Raw genomic sequence first — 18,103 nt, 5'->3', positions numbered from 1 at the left:
TAGGAGTTTTTAAAAATTAGTAAGTTGTATCCTTTAATTCTGTAAGAGACTGCATTTCAAAGAACTAGAGCAGCAGCATAAAAGGCTTGACCCCAAATGCCAGCAGATAGATTGCAGCAATAGTAGGCAAGTATTTTCAGATGGATTGATTAGCTGTGAAGTTTCCTCTAGAAAAAGTTTTTCTCTCAAATAGCTTTGGCCCAATCCATGTAGGCTCTTCTTTTTTGTCCTGGAACAAATAGGTAACCAAAACACAATCTCTTTGTGTTCTTCTTGAGATCAACCTGACTTCTAATTTCTGTACCAAATAAAAATAGTCCCCAATGTACAACCACAATTAAGCCCAAAATTTATGTTGTTAAGTGAGAAATTTGTTAAGTGAATTTTGACCCATCTTATGACTTTTCTCGCCACATTTGTTAAGTGAATCACTGCCTGTTCTTGAATTAGTAACATGGTTAAGTGAATCTGGTTTCCTGGTTGACTTTGTCAGGTTGTAAAAGGGGATCACATGACCCTGGGACACTGCAACTGTCATAAATCTGAGTCATTTGTCAAGCATCCAAAATGTAAATCATGTGGCCATGGGGATGCTGCAACGGTCATAAGTGTGAAAAATTGTCATGTCACTTTTTTCAGTGCCATTGTAACTTTGAACGGTCACTAAATGAACTGTTGTAAATCGAGGACTACCTGTAAAATGTCCAGAGTAGAGAAAAGGGAGCCCCACATATAGTGCATTAGGCCTGGAGGCTACCAGCACATGCACCAGTTTTTAGGTTATTCTGTGAAGGATTTTTTAAAATGTTCTAAGATTATAAAATAACAAATTGTTATTTGTTGTTTCTGAATTTGATATTCTTTTTTAAAAAATTATGTAACACACAAGTTTTGCATTATACTGGTGTTTTTATTTTGATAAAGCCTTCAGTGAAATACTCCTTCAACATAGCTTTCCAAAGTGGAATATCACCTGCTTCTAATCATTTATTTAAGAAAATATATATGGCTGCCCAACTCAGTGTCAGTGAGTTTGGGTAGCTTAAAAAGATAAAAACTCAATATAAAAACAATAAAAAAAATAGTCCCCCCTCCTGGCAACAACAGTCAATCCATCCATCAAATAAACCACTTGATGGACTTCATCCCACTCTGGAATCTCCAGGCCCATTGGCAAAACCAGGTCTTCAGGGCCTTACAAAAATCATCCCAATAGCCAGGCTATTTGAGGCAGCTATTTAACTGGCCTTCTAAACATTTCTGATGAGGCAAATTGGTCAGCCTCAAATTTAAATTGGAGGTATCAAGACTGAACACCTCACTTTTCCATACTGAAACATCATTTCATTTGAGTGACTGGAGTCAAGGCAGCTGTGCGAAAATATTGTTTTGCAAAGCCATATGTGTGAATTGGACAGTCACCAAGAAAATTGTCAAAATTTAGTTTATAAAACAATGTAATTAATTTTGGTAACTTATGGCAAGTTTAGATCCTATTTGCAAAATATTGCATATAATTTGTATATAATAAAAGTATTTTTTAAAGTTATTCCATTCTTAAATATTATGTCCCTAGATATGGATGCATCATAATAGACCATCTATTATCTGGACTCTTTTCAATGAGGATTTAGGTCTAGGCAGGGATTGAAACAGCATTGGTCATGCTTTGGGTGACCTCTAGTAGGAGTGGGTTAGGGACAGTCCATATATCATGGCTCTACTTGACGTCTTGGTTGCCTCTGATACCACTGACCATGGTATCCTTCAAGATCAGCACCATAGGGTGGAAGTGGATGGCACTGTATTGTGCTGGATCTCTTTCATCCTCCCCCCAGCTGTTATTTGAGAATGAGAGGTCCAACCCTTGACCCCTTCTATGTAGGATTCCATAGATTCAGTAATCTCTTCACTCATTTAGTTCTAGATGAAAGACTGGGTAAGAATATCCATTGCCATGGGATGAGATATCATCAATACAATATGCTGATAATATCCAGTTATACATTTTCATCCTGGTGAATTGAGTCCTGCAATTGATTGCTGTCTCATTGCCTGGAGGCTGTATGGGATGGAGAACAACAGGCTTCAGCTGAACCCTGGCAAGGCTGAATGGCTTAAGGTTTCGAAGTCTCCTGAATCTGAGAAAGTACTATCTTTGATGTTGGATGGGATTACTTAGCCCCTAACAGACCTTGTGTACAATCTGGGAGTTCTTCTGGACTCATGACTCTTGCTTGGTAGCAGCTGTGGCTAGGAGAGCCTTTGCACAACTTTGTGTTGTGCACCAATTGTGCCTATTCCTGAATTGGGAGGTTCTACTCTCAATTACTCATGCCCTGATCTCCTGAATTAATGAAATTCACTCTAAGTGGGGTTACTTTTGAGAAGTATCCGCAAGCTTCAACTTGTGCAAAATATAGTGGTGAGATCAAATGTGTGCTGCTAGAACTTGCATATCTTGTATCTCTACTCCATGATTGCCAGTTTGCTTCTAAGTTCAACTCAAAATGCTGAAGTCCTATGTGGCATGGGGCTGGATTATTTGTGGGACTATCTCTCCTGGTTACATCTGCCTATCCAGTCAAGTCTGGCAGGAAGGGCAAGTTACAGATCACATCTTCTAAGTAGTTCCATCTGTCAGGGACCCGAAAAGTGAGCCTTCTTTGCTACAGCAGCTGCCATTTGATGACATTGCCTAGACCAGGGGTGTCAAACTCACGTTGTCACGGCAGTGTCATGTGATGTATTAGGACTTCCCCCCCTTCGCTAAACTGGGCAGGGGTGGGGCCAGCACATGACACATCCGGCCCGCAGGCTGAGAGTTTGACACCCCTGGCCTAGACCCAACTGACTTTCTGGAAATCTCTTAAAACATGGTTTTGTCAGCAGGCTTGGGGATCCAATGTAAATAGTGCGTGCATTATAACTATGTGGACCTTGAATGCATTCTCCCATTCACTCTGAAGTGAATATATTTATATTTTTAATTTTAAAAGTTTTTAAGGCTGTGTTTTTAATTGTTTTGTTTCAACTGTATGCCATCCAGAGTCCTATTCATGAAGTGGATGGCTATATCAATTATATAGATAGATCTCCTGCTATGTGGCCATGTTAAGCTTATTTCCAAAATAATGCATACTTTGATTACATTATTTTTGGCCTATTGCAATGTGCTTCAATGTATTGCAAAGCTGTCTTTGACAATATTCTGAAATGGGCTTGGAGGCTGCAGTTCATTTATTATCAAATACTGCATAAATGGAGTATAAAACTCTCTTGCTAAAATAGGTGCATGGGCTTATAATTTGTTTCTGAATTTAATCAAAAGTTCTGGCATTACTGACCTTTAAAGATTTGAAAGATTTATGGGCAGAATATTTAATGGATTGCTTCTGTATGAATCCTACATGTTGAAATAATTTTCAGAGTATTCTTTGTACATCTCAAAACTCCACAATCTGTATGGCTGGAATAAGAACATCTTTTTGATAAATTTATCTAGGCTTCATTTTTAAATAATTTTATTCAACTTATCAAAATATAAGATATAAATAAATGGACATACAATCTTGCTCATGTATAATCTTGATTTATTTAATATTTAAATATTTTTATTGCTATTTTTGTAATTCTGGTTTGTGATTTATGTATTTTTATTGCGAACTACATGTGACCCTACAGGATAAATATGTTCTAAATAAACAAATTAATGTTATTACTAAGCCTTGAAGCCGTTTTGATTACCACTATATAATTAAATGCAATCAACTACTATCTAAGAAACAGTGCTTTCTGAAAATTGTCCATTCCCAATTTTAATGTTCTGGCAACTTAAATTTGGTTAAACAGTAAAGTAAGTATTCAAACTGTTTCTGAGGCAGGAAAAACTTAATTGTGCTTTTAATGTGCTTCTTCAGAGTATTAGCTGAGGAGCAGTTTGGAATCTTTTTGCACAGGACTATTTAACCATTACACATAAGACTGAAGTTACAAAATCAATTCATTTAATCCCCAAAGTTTCAGACTTTTCAGATCCATGATCCATGTTTAATTTACAGGGCAAATATATTTCTCTAGAATGTCTAAACACATGACAGAATTCAAGAACTGTATGGGAAAGGGACTTTTCAGCATTAAAATACCTGCTCCTACTATGTTTTCCTTTCCTTTAATAAAGCTAAAGGAATTATCTGCTTTTCACTTGATCTTCAATTGAGCAGAGTTCTAAGAAAAAGCATACATCTCATTGAAAGACATCAAAGGATATGTATCAATGGCAAGAATGCTAGCCATTCTCAAATTAACATGCTTACTTACAAAAATTACATTAACTGGATTTCAGGTAAAAACATTACACATATAATTTCTTTTTTATTAATATGTAACTGTCCTACTGGAATAATATAACTATGTTGTCTATGTTCTCTTATGTTAAAATTTCTGACGATTTATAACTGAATGAACCTTTTTGGATATAGGAAAACATAAGGCTAATGAACCTATAAAAGTATAATTACACTCACTGGAAATATAATGGTAGTATGATTAATGGTGAGGTGATTATTGACTGTTTTTATTGCCACTAATGGATTAATAGTGAAGTTCTGTAATAATAAATGTGACTTTGCATTCCATTCTGCATAGATAGATACAAACTCAGATTTAATTGTTCTTTGATTACTGCCTTACCTTTGTGAATCCCTTTCATCCCTTGCTTTTTCCCTGGTTCTTTTGAAATTGGAGCTTCTAACTCATTAGTTTCTTTAGCTTGTCTATATTGCTTTAACTGGTCAGCAAAATCTTCTTTTTCATCTTCATTGTAGCCAAAATCATCACTGTAATTATCATAATCTTTGCTTTTTGATTTCTTATTATGCTGTGTCTTCTGTGAAGGGTTATATTTTCCTGAAATATGCCCATGCTGGATAATACATAAAAATAATTAGAAACATATGAGAATACTAATTAAGAATAAATCTCTAATATATAATGTAACAAGATATATCAGGATTCTGAGATTTACCAGCATATATATTGTAGCATTTACTCTTCTAAAGTTTTCTTTACTGCAATTTTAAAAAATATACTATCAGCATATTATTCATACAAATTTTCAAAAATGGAAGGAAACTGTTTCTAGTGATTATCCCCAGACAAATTGACAGTTACTGAGGTAAGATGTCTGCTCATTTAATTATGAGTATATAGTAGTGTTGAAAGATTCTAAAATGAAATAATTGGATTATTGCATGTCTTTTTCAAAATCAATGTTTTCCCTCACATTGTATATATAATTCATGTAACGTGGGTTATAGAAGACAATACTTTTTCAAGCAAAGCAGAGATTCTTTCTCCAAGTGAAGCTAACTGTATACTGTATATGTAAGTAATTAAGATGGATAAGAAAGTTTTAAAAGTAGTTAAGAGCTCCTCTGAAAGACAGATTTAATAGATTTGAATCAATATTTTGCTTGAGGTCAGTTACATGACTTTATTGAGCATTTGATTGCATCATTTTTGTTGCAATAAAATTAAACCTGCATGGATAAAAACACCTCTGATACAAGCAGTTTTTCCTTATATCCTCTTTTCACTTATTCTGGTGGGAGATAAAAATATACATACAAGACCTGTATCTTCTTATCCTAGAGGCACTCTACTTTCATATCTTTCGTTTCTCCAATGTCCATTTCTGTTTATACAGGAAAATAGCCAATTTGATGAATTCCAGAAAGAAGAAAAAGATCAGAACTATATTAAACTGTCTGGAAAATTTCCATTCTGGATTCCCTTTTTAATTTTTTTTAAATGTTGACATTAATTCCAATCATATTAAGTTTGTGTGACTGCTGGAAATGTTAAGTAGAAATGATTTGATTCAAATTAATTTGTTAAAGTGACACACTTATACTACTTTTATTTTATTTATTTATTTATAAAACTTATTAGCTGTTCATTTTACTACAGGGCAACTCTGAGCATCTTATAATCATTAAAGGTATACACATACACACACACATACATTAAAACATAAGTTAAAACAAGCCAAACATTATGATCCAATTAAAGATGAAGGGGGACAGGATGGGAGGGAGGTGGGATGTTCCCCCATTGGACCCCCAAGCTAGCTGGCAGAGCCAGGTATTTAGGCTCTTATGGAAGATCAGGAGGATTGGGGCTGACTTAATACCAGGGGTGGGGGCGTTCCAGAACATCTGGAACAAGATGTTCCAGAGGTGAAATGCAATGGCATTTCCCTGCCTGCTGGAATAAGCGGCCCGACAGGGCCTGCAGCATGGCTCCTCTGCCAGCATGGGTGAGGTGGGCCAATCTCAGTGGAATGAAATGGTTCTTCAGGTACCCTGGACCCATACCATGAAGGACTGTAAAGGTGATTACCAACACCTTGAATTGCACCTGGAAGCAAACTGGCAGCAAATACAGTTCACAGAGCAGTGGTGTTCTATGGGCCATTCTTCGGCCCCAAGAACTGCCCACACCATCGCACTCTGCAGCTGCTGTAGATTCCAAATGCTCTTCAAGGGTAGCTCATGTAGAGTGTATTACAATAGTCCAACTGTGAGACTTTCTTATAAATTGAGGAACATAAGAAGCTTTGAAATGTTTGTTTCTGTAAGAGATATTTATTGGATTTCCTTGTCTATTATCTTACATTAATGTCAATATCATACATGTGTAACAGGCAGCTGTACAGTATTCATAGAAACTTATTTAATCAACATTTATCTTCAGCTTCACTATACATTATGAAAAATAATATGGTAGAGACATCAGATTATTAGAAATTCAAAATAATATCCATTTCCTTTCAAAATGTATGAATTAAATGAAGATTTTTATACAAATTGGGAAAAGGGCAGAAATAAAAAAGGTTTCATTTTGACTGGGGATTTTACTCACCTGAAAAAGGCTTGGAAATTTTAGTCACTCCAAAAAGGCGACATCCCTTTATAGCCTTTTATACAAGGTAGTCCTTGACTTACAACCATTCATTCAACAATAGTTCAACGTTACGACAGCCTTGGAAAAGGTGACTTATGACTTGTACTTACACTTATGACAGTTGCATTCCTGTGGTCACATGATTGCAATTTGATAGCTTGGCAACTGGATCACATTTATTGCCAGTTGCAGTGTCCTGTGATCATGTGATTGCAATTTGTGACCTGTTTTGCCAATTTCTGACAAAAAAAAATTGAAAAAAACACCCACTGGGAAGTTGGATTTGGTTAATGACCTTATGATTTGCTTAATAACAGCAGTGATTCATTTAAAGACTGCTGTAAAAATTGTCATAAATTTGGGTCTGACTTAATTTATGACTGCAATGACTAATGACAGAAATTCCGGTCCCAATTGTGGTCGTAAGTCAATGACTACCAGTGTCGTATTTGCAGTACTTATCCTTACCTCCACATCGCGAAAAGTAACAAACAAGGAATAAGAATTATTCGTTTAAGAAATAAACTATAATCAAAAACAATACAGTGCACTTATATGTCTAAACTAATCCAATATAATTAATTCAAAAGAGTAATTCACATCTTTTGACAAAAATGATCAAGCAACTATTTAAACAGCATGGAAAAACAAACAAAATGAAGTCCACTTAGAAAGCTGTACCTGAAGGAATGAAGACTCATAATCTCTATAGAAACCAGCTCCTTTCTTATGAGATCTTTCTGTACGTTCAGCATCAGAGTCAATGCTATAGTCGGAACTATCATCACTAGAAGGCGAATTATGCTGAAAAGAAATAAGATTATACTACAGCAATCATTGTATAAATGATAATCATAGTGTGTGTATGTGTGTGTGTGTGTGTGTTTGTGTGATTTCACACACATCTATCTGTATGATTGAAATTACAACAAGTATATCTGAACAAAAATGAATGTAAGCTAGGGTTATACAAGGCAAATTGGCACAAGGATCAGTTTATCACCAATTAAGGTAGGTTGTGCATATAGTCTCATGCAGTATTGGAACACTTAATGAGCCTTGCCAGTACACATTTCAGTTCACATGGGAGTAAGAATGTTAGAAGCAGCATGTGATGATGGCTCAATGGACTGTTTTTCTAGGCTATTTTGCAGTCTATAGGGAACCTCACCTTTTCAAGGAGTTAATATTCAGTGAAGGTACTCCAGTATAGTTTTACATTTTGTTTAAATGGGAAATAATTATTAGTTAGAAATAAACTGCATAGCATGCTGAACAGCACTTCATACCTTGTGTTTATCTCGCCTTCTCCTTTTTGATTTTTTCTTCTCTTTTTCCTTTTTGCGCTTCTTTCGTGATTTCCTATGAGATTTTTCATTTTTAGGTTTATCTTCAACTTTTGTGCCTTTTTCTTCCTTATCTTCTTCAAGTCCAGCATCATCTATTTCACCATCTTCAAGTTCACCATCCTCTCTGCTTAAGAAAGATAAAATTAGATAAAATAAGAATTTGGAAGACTGCAGGAAATAATGCAAAATTGTTATATATCCATATGTCTACTAGTCAAAATAGTGACATGCATTTAAATATGCTCACCCTAAATTGCATCTAGCAATATATTTATACTTCACATTTCTAAATATTTCATATTTATTATATTTCTTATATCAGACCATACAATTGCAATTTTCTTAATATTATTTTAATAAATATAACTAATTCTCAAAATAGTTCAGAACTATATAATTCCTAATTACCAAAATACATATAAAATATATTAATACAGGTAGTCCTCGACTTACAATCACAATAGGGACCAGACTTCTGGTTATGTTTTTACAGTCATAACTCGAGACACCCATGTGACCAGACCTGATTTTTTTTTTAATGACAGTTATTAAGCAAATCACTATGGTCATTTAGTGAATACCACGGTCATTCCAGGCAAGCTGGTTGTCAAGCACCTGACATGCAGTCATGTGATGACAAGGATGTATGTTTGTACTGGGGATGACATTTTGTGATGCCCAGAAGTGCTTTACAGGCTGTTAAGTACTGGTCTGGGCCCATCGTAATTTTTTGTTGTTAAGCAATTGGTCACAATAAGTTGAGGACTACTTATAGAAGATTGCACAAAGTAGCAAAACTAATAGACTAAAATCCAACATTACAAATTATTTAGATCTTTCTCAGTGGCACAATCATTATAATATCTGCTGGAAGATTAAGACATTCTGATTTAAAATCTAGAAGAAATGCTTTTTGAGAGAGTAAAGTGCAATGATTAAGCTGTGACACTATATGTTGTGAGGACACTAGTTTCTATTCCTATCTTAGCCCTACATTTTGCTGTTGTGGGGTAAAATACACTTTGTCCTGAAGTTACAAATGCATACCAGATAAAAATATTATTGCTAAAAAAAATAACAAACGAAATGAATTAGCTATTTATGTTATAATATATAATTATATAATTACAATATGTAGAAATACATAAAATTATGAAATATTTTGAAATATTATAAACAGATTAGTTTACCCAGTTAAATAGGCCAAAAAGTATTTTTAATGTTGCTGTTTGTTTCCTTTGTTTGAAGGTTACTTTACATAAATTATATCTATGTATTATTTTATTTATTTTATTTTTGCTGAACTCAAGACAGCAAATACAGTAATGCTTTCACTTCAGATTTTCCACAGAACAATCTTGTGAGATGGGCTAAGAGCTTGACTGATCCAAAGTCACTCAATTGGCTTTCATGTTTAAGGGAAGACTAGAAGACTATCTTCTGGTTTGTACCAAGCACCTTAGCTCTACTGTATACCAAACTGTCTCAAACAAAATTAAATTGTTTCTATTAACTTGAAAATTTATTCATAGTTTATAATTTATGCTTTTAAAATTGTATTAGTGGAACATTTTTGGCATAATTTTCTATGGTACAATCTAAAATACAGGTTAATGTAGATTTTAAGAATCATATCATATAAATCAAATTAAAAAAAAATATCAGAAGTGCTATGCTGAAAATATGGAATAGATATAAACCCTGTGCCTGTGCCTGACTGTGCCTGAAAATGCCTTTATCTCAGCATAGGAAGCATACAGGAAAGTAACAATACATGAAGAAAAATGGTTAAAATACTGACAGTTGATAGAATAGGAACATGGAGAACATAAGATAAAATCAAGAGAGCAATTGGCTGCTGAAGAATTTAGTTTTCATTTTTATATACGAAGTTAAAAAAAAGATTTAAAGCAGATAATAGGACATTTGGCACATAGCAGAACAAAAATTGAAATTGAACTATGTACAAATGATAAACATGTACCTGCATAAATACATAAACGTTCATTGAAATTTGAAGCAGAAGAACAAGTGAAAGATTGTAAAATAAATTGGTGTAAAAACTTTGAACACAATATACTGATGGAACAGTGGGAAAATATGTGGTTTATAGGATTAAAATTTACATTATGTTATTCCTTAAAAAGATTTTTTTAATAAAATGTATCAGATATATAACTCTAGAAAAATTGTCTAGAATGTATAAAAGTATTTCAAATTTGTGTTGGAAATGTGGACAAAATGAGTGGTAATTTTATCATGCCTGTGGACTTGTAAAAAAACCCCAGACATTTCTGGGTTCAAGTACATATAAGGACACAAAGAATTTTAATAATCAACATTCAACTGAAATCAGAAATTTTCTTGTTGAGATTAATGGACAGTTAAAAAAAGAATCATGGAAGATTATTTTTATGTATAATTTTTGCTGTAATACTTTTTTATGTAGATGCGCAAAAATGGAAAGACTCTGAAATACCCACAATGGAGGAAAGATTGGGAAAGATGACAGAACTAGCAAAAATGGCAAAATTAACTTGTTTGATCAACAACTATATTTATCAGTGCCTGGAAATCCTTACGGACTTTTTGCTGAAAAATAAAAATAAAAATAAACTTGTGATTTATAAGTCTGACTTATTAGAAAGGAAAGCTTACAGAAAGAAGGAAACCCTGATGTAAGTTTAGAAAAAGAGAGTAAAATATAAATACATTTATAACTGCTACCAAAAAGATCGGAAGTTGCTTATTTATAATCTTTTATTTTTCTTTTCTATTTCCTCTATTTTCTTATTCATTATTCTTTGTTTCTTTGATTTTTCTATTATTTCAATTATTTTTATCTTGTTAAAAAGTTCAATTAAAAATATATAAAAAACAATTCAGAACACATTCTAAGATAGATAAAACAGCAACTACAGCCACTACTGTTTTATTTTTGAAAATGCCTTTTGGGGACTATGTGGGGCCCTGGGAAAATTTCAGAAATACATAAGTTTGCAGATGGTATTTTATCATGTTTGCCACCATTTTTATAATTACAATAGTTATTTTAGAAAATTCATTGGGCATGGGATTTTGGCAATCATTATAAATGGGTTAGCAGGTATACTGTTATTCATAGACATCAAACTGATACTTCAGAATATAATTATGCCTTGTAGTTTGAAATAATGTACTTCAAAACCAAATCTATTTACTACTGGATAAACTAAGCATATAAAGAGCGGCGGTGGCACAGTGGTTAGAATGCAGTATGCAGGCTACTTCTGCTGACTGCTGCAATTTGGCAGACCGAATCTCACCAGGTTCAAGGGTGACTCAGCCTTCCACCTTCCAAGGTAAAATGAGAACCCAGATTGTTGGGGGTAATATGCTGATTCTGTAAACCAGTGGTCCCCAACCCCCGGTCCGCGGAGTACCTGGCACCGGGCCGTGCAGCGGCCGGGGGACATGAACGCTGCAGCGCAAAGGCTCCTGGGCCGTGCGCAAAAGCTCCTGGGCCGTGCGCAAAGGCTCCAGGGAAGAGAGCCCCGCGCAGGTACGCACGTGTGGCCCAAAGCCCCCACCCCTGCGCGCGCTCAGCGGGCCACGGTAAAATTATCAAAGGCTGATTGGTCCGCGGCGATAAAAAGGTTGGGGACCACTGCTGTAAACCACTTAGAGAGGGCTGTAAAGTGGTATATAAGTCTAAGTTATAAGTCTAAGTGCTATTGCTATATCTCACACATTAGTAAATTATGCCTAAACCTGTAGCAAAAGCTAGTATGATATTCAGACAAAGCTCTCCTATTCTTACAAATACCCTTTATTTTCACAATTAGTAAGGGGTACAGAGTTAAAGCTACATTTGAAGAACGAAGTGTTCTAGGTCATAATAATACACTGAAGTTTAATTCCCTTACTTTTCATGCTCACTTAAATTGGCCTTCTCCAAATTGGCATTGCCTAGATATGTTGGACTATAATTCCCAGAATTCCATATCAACTTCTGGGATTTGTAATCAATACTTCTGGACAGTATCAAGTTGAAGAAGGTCAATTTAAAATGCAGACAGAGCTAGGGAAACTTTAGAACAAAGGGAAAAAAATTCAACACAGCTAATGGAAACATTGGCACAGCTGGCAGAGAAACAGGAAGTGTTCAGAAAAGTGACTTAGTTCAGCCATGCAATAAGCTCCCTAAGGTATAAACGAAATCATTTTCGAGCTATAGTTACATAAGATTCTTAATTTATAAGTATTCAGATGTGTTTAATATATCCAGCTTCCAAAGTGAAGTTAAACAAGATGACCTTTTCAAAATGTAAGATACTGTAATTATGCCTTTAATGTAATAGTTACTTAACAATTTGCGGGCCATTGGAACTTAACTGATATAATTTTAAATTACAGTTTAGACATACAAGAACTTTATATACAGTATTTAAATTATACTTTTGCCCCATTGATGTGTGTATGTATGTGTATGTGTATCTATATATATTACAAAAGCAGAGTAACAGTGTAACAAGAATATATCTTATACTGTTACTTTGAGAGAAAAATACTGTTTTGAAGACAAATTTCCAAAACCTATTTTTAACTTCATCCTATTAATAAAGATTTTAAAAATATTTAACATGATAGAAAGTAAACAATGAAGATGCAAAAATATATTTGCTTTCCATTATTTCAATTGAACTCTATAAAACTACACTATAAATAGTTTTACATTTGAAACTACATCAATTTTTTAAACTGATAAACTAAAATGTGATAATGAATAATTGAGAAAGTCTCCAAATTTTTAATAGCAAACTTTAACCAAACTTTTAATTACCGGTACTCATTTAAAAACATTTAAATTATATAAAAATATTAAACAGATCAGTGAAATCACTGATAAATGCAGTGGTAGCATACTTCTTGCAATTAGCAATGTATTAATTTTCAAAAAGGAAATTAATTTAACTCTGACAACCATAGAAGTACCAAATATTCCCATGCAGCTGTAAATTTTTATGATACCTTCTAAGACTTCAGTATCAAGAACTTTTATGGAATATAATACTTGGCGTCGTCACTACTACTTCTACACTTTTGAAGAGATGCTAAGAGAATTTCATTTGTACCTTAAATTCCAAATTATTTTATATTATGAAGACAAAATTAATGCATGTATATTTTGGAAAATGTATTAGCAAATGGATAATTAAAGTCATTTGAGTTAATGTTTAAATACTTAAATGTTAAAAACAATTACACATGAATAAGCTATATTTAAATTTTAAGCTTTGTACACTAACTCAATTTATTTATGAACTCTCAGGTAGAAAAATAGTCAAGAAATGCAGTTTCAGGGAGTTACTAGTGAATGGTTTAAGCATTTATCTTATCTATTCCAGATATATTTAGTTATGTCAGTGCAAAAATGGAACAGGAGAATGGGCAGCTATATCCAAGAGCTAAGATGGCCATCAGCACAGGTTAAATAATTGAGATCTGTTTCTAGATCATTTTATCAAAACAAAATGAGAGCTCTCTTGAAATGAAGAGCACATCCTTTTGTTTCCTTCAAAATGTTACATGGAAGTCAGTGAACAAGATAACTCCATTGTATTTGAAATACCGTAATTGAATGTGGACTTTCACTACTTGTTTTGAGATTTCTGACTTTTCTAATGAGAGAGAAGTGGGGGAGGGAGATAGATTGTATGGAAAGGTCCATACTTCAAAATAAGGAAGTACAACTCTTGTCTACTATTCTGTCAAAAATAATTAGGTAACCTCAACTTTAAAGTTATCCACTTAAAATATGTTTCATTGATTAAAGACATGAAGGTTAAAAGGAAAGAATATAATAAATTATTATTGCATTTGTCATGGTTAACAGGAATAATTTAATTAGGGGCTATTTTGCACAGTCATAAAATTTCTAAGCCTTAGGTGTCCTTCTTAGCCTTAGTATAATTCCTAATAAATCTAAACAGATCCACTTATAGATTTAGATTGGCTGGTCAACGTCAATATACTACATGAATAATTTTGTAAAAATTTTGTCCAATTGTATAGAAAAAAGTTCGTTATATTTTGCATACATCTTGTATTATTGCAGTTTGTCACTTATCTGGAAGTCATGGTATTTTGTTTTGGTTCTACTAATTAACATGCAGACTTTATCTTGCTGGACAGTTCAGTTCAGGTTGACTAATACAGGTAGTCCTCGATTTACGACAACTGAGCCCAAAATCTGTGTTGTTAAGTCAGACATTTGTTAGGTGAGTTTTGGCCCCATTTTACAACATTTCTTGCCACAGTTGTTAAGTGAATCACTGCAGCTGATAAGTTAGTAACATAGTTGTTAAGTGAATTTGGCTTCCCCACTGACTTTGTCACGTCACAAAGGGTGATCCCATGACCTTGGGACACAGCAACGGTCGTAAGTATGAACCAGTTGCCAAGCATCTGAATTTTGATCACATGATCATGGGGATGCTACTAAGTCATAAGGGTGAAAAATGGTCATAAGCCATTTTTTTCAATGCCTTTGTAACTTTGAACAGTCACTAAATGAACCGTTGTAAGTCCAGGACCACCTGTATTAAAAGTAACAATGCTGTACTGCAGTAACCATTTTGAAATATCCACTGTTTAATCAACAATTTAAAACACTGTAACTACGTTAGTGAAGAAGTGCTGATTTGAAGGCATGATATATGAGGCCCAGACCTGATTCGCTGTAGCTATGGGCAAGTCATTTGAATTGCTATTCTCCTTGGTATTCCTGTTTGTAGAAGCGGGGAAAAGGCTATATCCTATTTACTGTGTTGCTGCATGAATAAGGGATTATGTAATGTTTTGTATCACTTTCATAAAACAGCATTGTACATACTTGTGGAGGGACACAGGGATTATAGGAGACTTGTCTGTTAATGGGACCTCCATTACAAATCTTGATGTAAAGAAAATTTTTGCATACAAGTTGGAAAATGTAGGAGAAATAATTTCAGGTTTCCACATGTTTAAAAACGAATTAGTGAAGAAAGCCGTATCTGTATGAAAACAAACATTTGCACAGAGACAGAGAGAGAGAGAGAGAGAAAAGGAGCAGGACCTCAAACCAGAAAATGCCTCTGGTTTGTTAGATTATGGAATTAGAATTGTAAACTGGCAAAGAGAAAAATCTGAGAAAACCTCATATATACACACATACAAAGAGAGTTCTAGTTAATGTGTAAGGTGTATACATTGTTATACAGCTTCATATATGTTACATATATGAGGGGATACAGTCTGCCTTTGAGTTCAAATGGCAATGAGACAGGGGATTAAGAACAACAGTGACATTACACACAGCCAATGTAAAGTGCATTTTATGAAAAAAAAAATGTAAAAAAAAAAGGAAATGTAAAAAAATGCATGCAAAATGCACCTTGAAGTTATCACCCACCCTTAAAAACATCTAAAAAGAAAAAAAAAACCCACCCCTACCTCAGGCTGAAGGTGACTTTCCCCCATACAATGCTATAGACATTTTCTTTCCTTAAATTCACCTAGGCACATTTAAGACATCGTCATTACCACCATTATCATCATCATCATCATCATCACATAGCATACCATCATTCTTAGTTATTATCACTGTTAATTATCACCATTGAGAAGCGGAGAGAGAGAAAGAGAAAGAGAAGAACGTTACTCGACCTTTCGTCCCCTGCATGTTGCCTGTCAGAGTCGGGCATGTTTTGGTCAAGAACTGGGTTTGGGGGCTTGGAGAATAGGCTTTCAAAGGCCATTGTGCTGGCTGTGCCTGTGTGCAGGGAGGAGGAGGAGGAAGGGGGGAGGAAGGCAGGACGCTGCTGCCAGTCGTAGGGCGCAGGGAGAGGAGGTGGAGGCGGCGCGCACTCGTGCGCACACACAAATACACACACACACACACACACACGAGGGAGCGGCGGCGCTGCGTCTACAAGGCTGGACGACGCGAGGTGTCCCCCCCGTGCACCGGCGAACTAGACTTCCCTCACGGATTTACTGAATTGGGGGGAACACAAACATACGCTATACAGAGGGGCATTTTTTTTTTAACGGCCGCCCGAGGGGAGGCTGTCCTGCACCTCACGGGGAAAAAAAGAGATGGGAGATAAATGCAGCTTATGAGGAGGAGTTCGGTACACACAGACCATACGGAGGAAGGAGGCAGCAGGAAGAAACAGGCAGAGCGGAAGGGAGGAAGACGGGACACGTTGGCCGGAGAGATGAGCTGCTCTGATTATGTCTTCCTTACAAACATGGCGCCCGCCCGCTCGCTCACTAAACAAGAGAGAGAGAGAAAGACGGGAAAAAAGGGGGACCAATGGCGCGCGCGGAACGGATGGGGGTGGGGGCGGAGGCTGGACACGCTCACAAAATGGCGGCGGTTGGCGTCGCTCACAAAGCGCCGAGCAAGGCTAGGAAGGCAAAAAAAAACCCAACAACAGCCAGCTTCTCTCTGGCAGCTTTCGGGTCGCCGCGACCGATGCGGCGTTTTGGTTGCGCGCTCTTCTGTGCCTCGCTGTCGTCATCAGATATAGGAAAGGCTTCCCCGCCTGCCATTGGCTCACGCCGCCGAGGGCAAGATGCCCGTTGGGTGCGCTAGAGGAAAAAAAAAAAGGGAGAGCAAAAAGCGCGCGCGCCCACATGGCGATGGCGCAATCGCTCTCGGAGGGGATTGAACGCTGTACACCCGCGCGGGGAGGTTCCCCTTCTGGGCTTCTCTTTGCTGCGCCTTGGTTTGAGAGCGTGTTTGAGAGAAGGACGGGAAGGGAACGTACTCGTACAAGAAAAGCAGGGAAACTGATTATTTAACTTATGGTCGGTCCCTACTGACGCTCAATAATGGTAGGACCGCACTGAAAACAAAAGGGTAAACGGGTTCGCTCAGGTGTTCGGAAAAGGGGAGGGCAGAACTATCAGCGTCAAGCCTGGTTACTTTTTAGATGGGAGACCACTAGGAAATCTCAGCTGTAGCTTGGACTGAGAAATAGAAATAGAAATTAAAAAAAAAACCCCTGGAGGAAGCGAAGGGCAAGCTCTCTTGCTTTTTATAGCATTCTCTCTTGGTCTCTATTAGTGTCACATAAACAATATATTTGTGTCCAGTCTGTCACCATGAGCTGAACTTGATTTTAGTACACGTTACCTTTCACGTTACTTCATCCGTTTTTATATTGCAGGTACATAGCTTGACTTCTGACTCTATGCAACACCCAGTCCTTTACCAAATTTTAATTTGAGATGACAGATTATTAAGCGATTGGAGAACAATAGTGCTAATTACTTAATTTTAACCATATTTAAATGAAATAAAATATTTTATGCTACATGCTTACCTAATAAAGGTTGTATGTCTAAAGCAAGCTCAATCCTTGGTGAGTTCCTGAACACTCATGATTTTTTTTTTTTTTTTGCAATGGTATGGAAGTGGTTTGCCATTGTCTTTTTCCAGGATATTTTTCTAACTTTCCAGTCTAGCCTATAGTTCTGATCAATTTAATTTTATTTATTCATTAAATTTATATCCTGCCCAATTCCCAGCAATTCAGTAGTTTACCAATTGTTAAAAACATCTAAAAATAAGAAAACAACAAAACCAAAAAAAGGACAAAATTGGATGAGAACAAAGAAAAAACAACCCCCATAATCTAAGTAAGAGTTTCAGTGGCCCTTGCTTGGGTGAAGAATGAGATCTTCAGGGCCCTTTGAAACACCAGTAGGGTGGGAGCTGTTTGAATCTCAAGGAAGACATTGCTGCAGAGAAGTTGTGC

The 18,103-nt window shown here is 35.7% G+C and overlaps 1 protein-coding gene across 3 annotated transcripts in view; it reads right to left on the bottom strand.

Moving 5' to 3' along the window:
- The window catches only part of ZC3H6 (zinc finger CCCH-type containing 6), a 29,960-nt gene extending 13,426 nt beyond the window's left edge, over positions 1-16,534 (bottom strand). For 2 of the 3 annotated variants that reach the window (XM_070932299.1, XM_070932301.1), the window contains exons 1-4: positions 16,002-16,534; positions 8,256-8,442; positions 7,648-7,770; positions 4,693-4,924 (exon numbers count right to left, since the gene is read on the bottom strand). In XM_070932299.1, the coding sequence (XP_070788400.1) occupies positions 4,693-4,924; positions 7,648-7,770; positions 8,256-8,442; positions 16,002-16,093 (634 nt within the window). In that variant the 5' untranslated portion in view covers positions 16,094-16,534. The remainder of the gene's footprint in view (positions 1-4,692; positions 4,925-7,647; positions 7,771-8,255; positions 8,443-16,001) is intronic. The other variant, XM_070932300.1, reaches the window with a different exon arrangement.
- Between the last annotated feature and the right edge of the window lie 1,569 nt (positions 16,535-18,103).

This window comes from Pituophis catenifer, unplaced genomic scaffold (assembly GCF_029215685.1).
Source record: "Pituophis catenifer annectens isolate HBS135680 unplaced genomic scaffold, rPitCat1.0.hap2 SCAF_1, whole genome shotgun sequence".
Classification (NCBI taxonomy): Eukaryota; Metazoa; Chordata; class Lepidosauria; order Squamata; family Colubridae; genus Pituophis; species Pituophis catenifer.
Note: the sequence above shows the minus strand (reverse complement) of the source record. Positions and strands in the feature narration are given on the sequence as shown.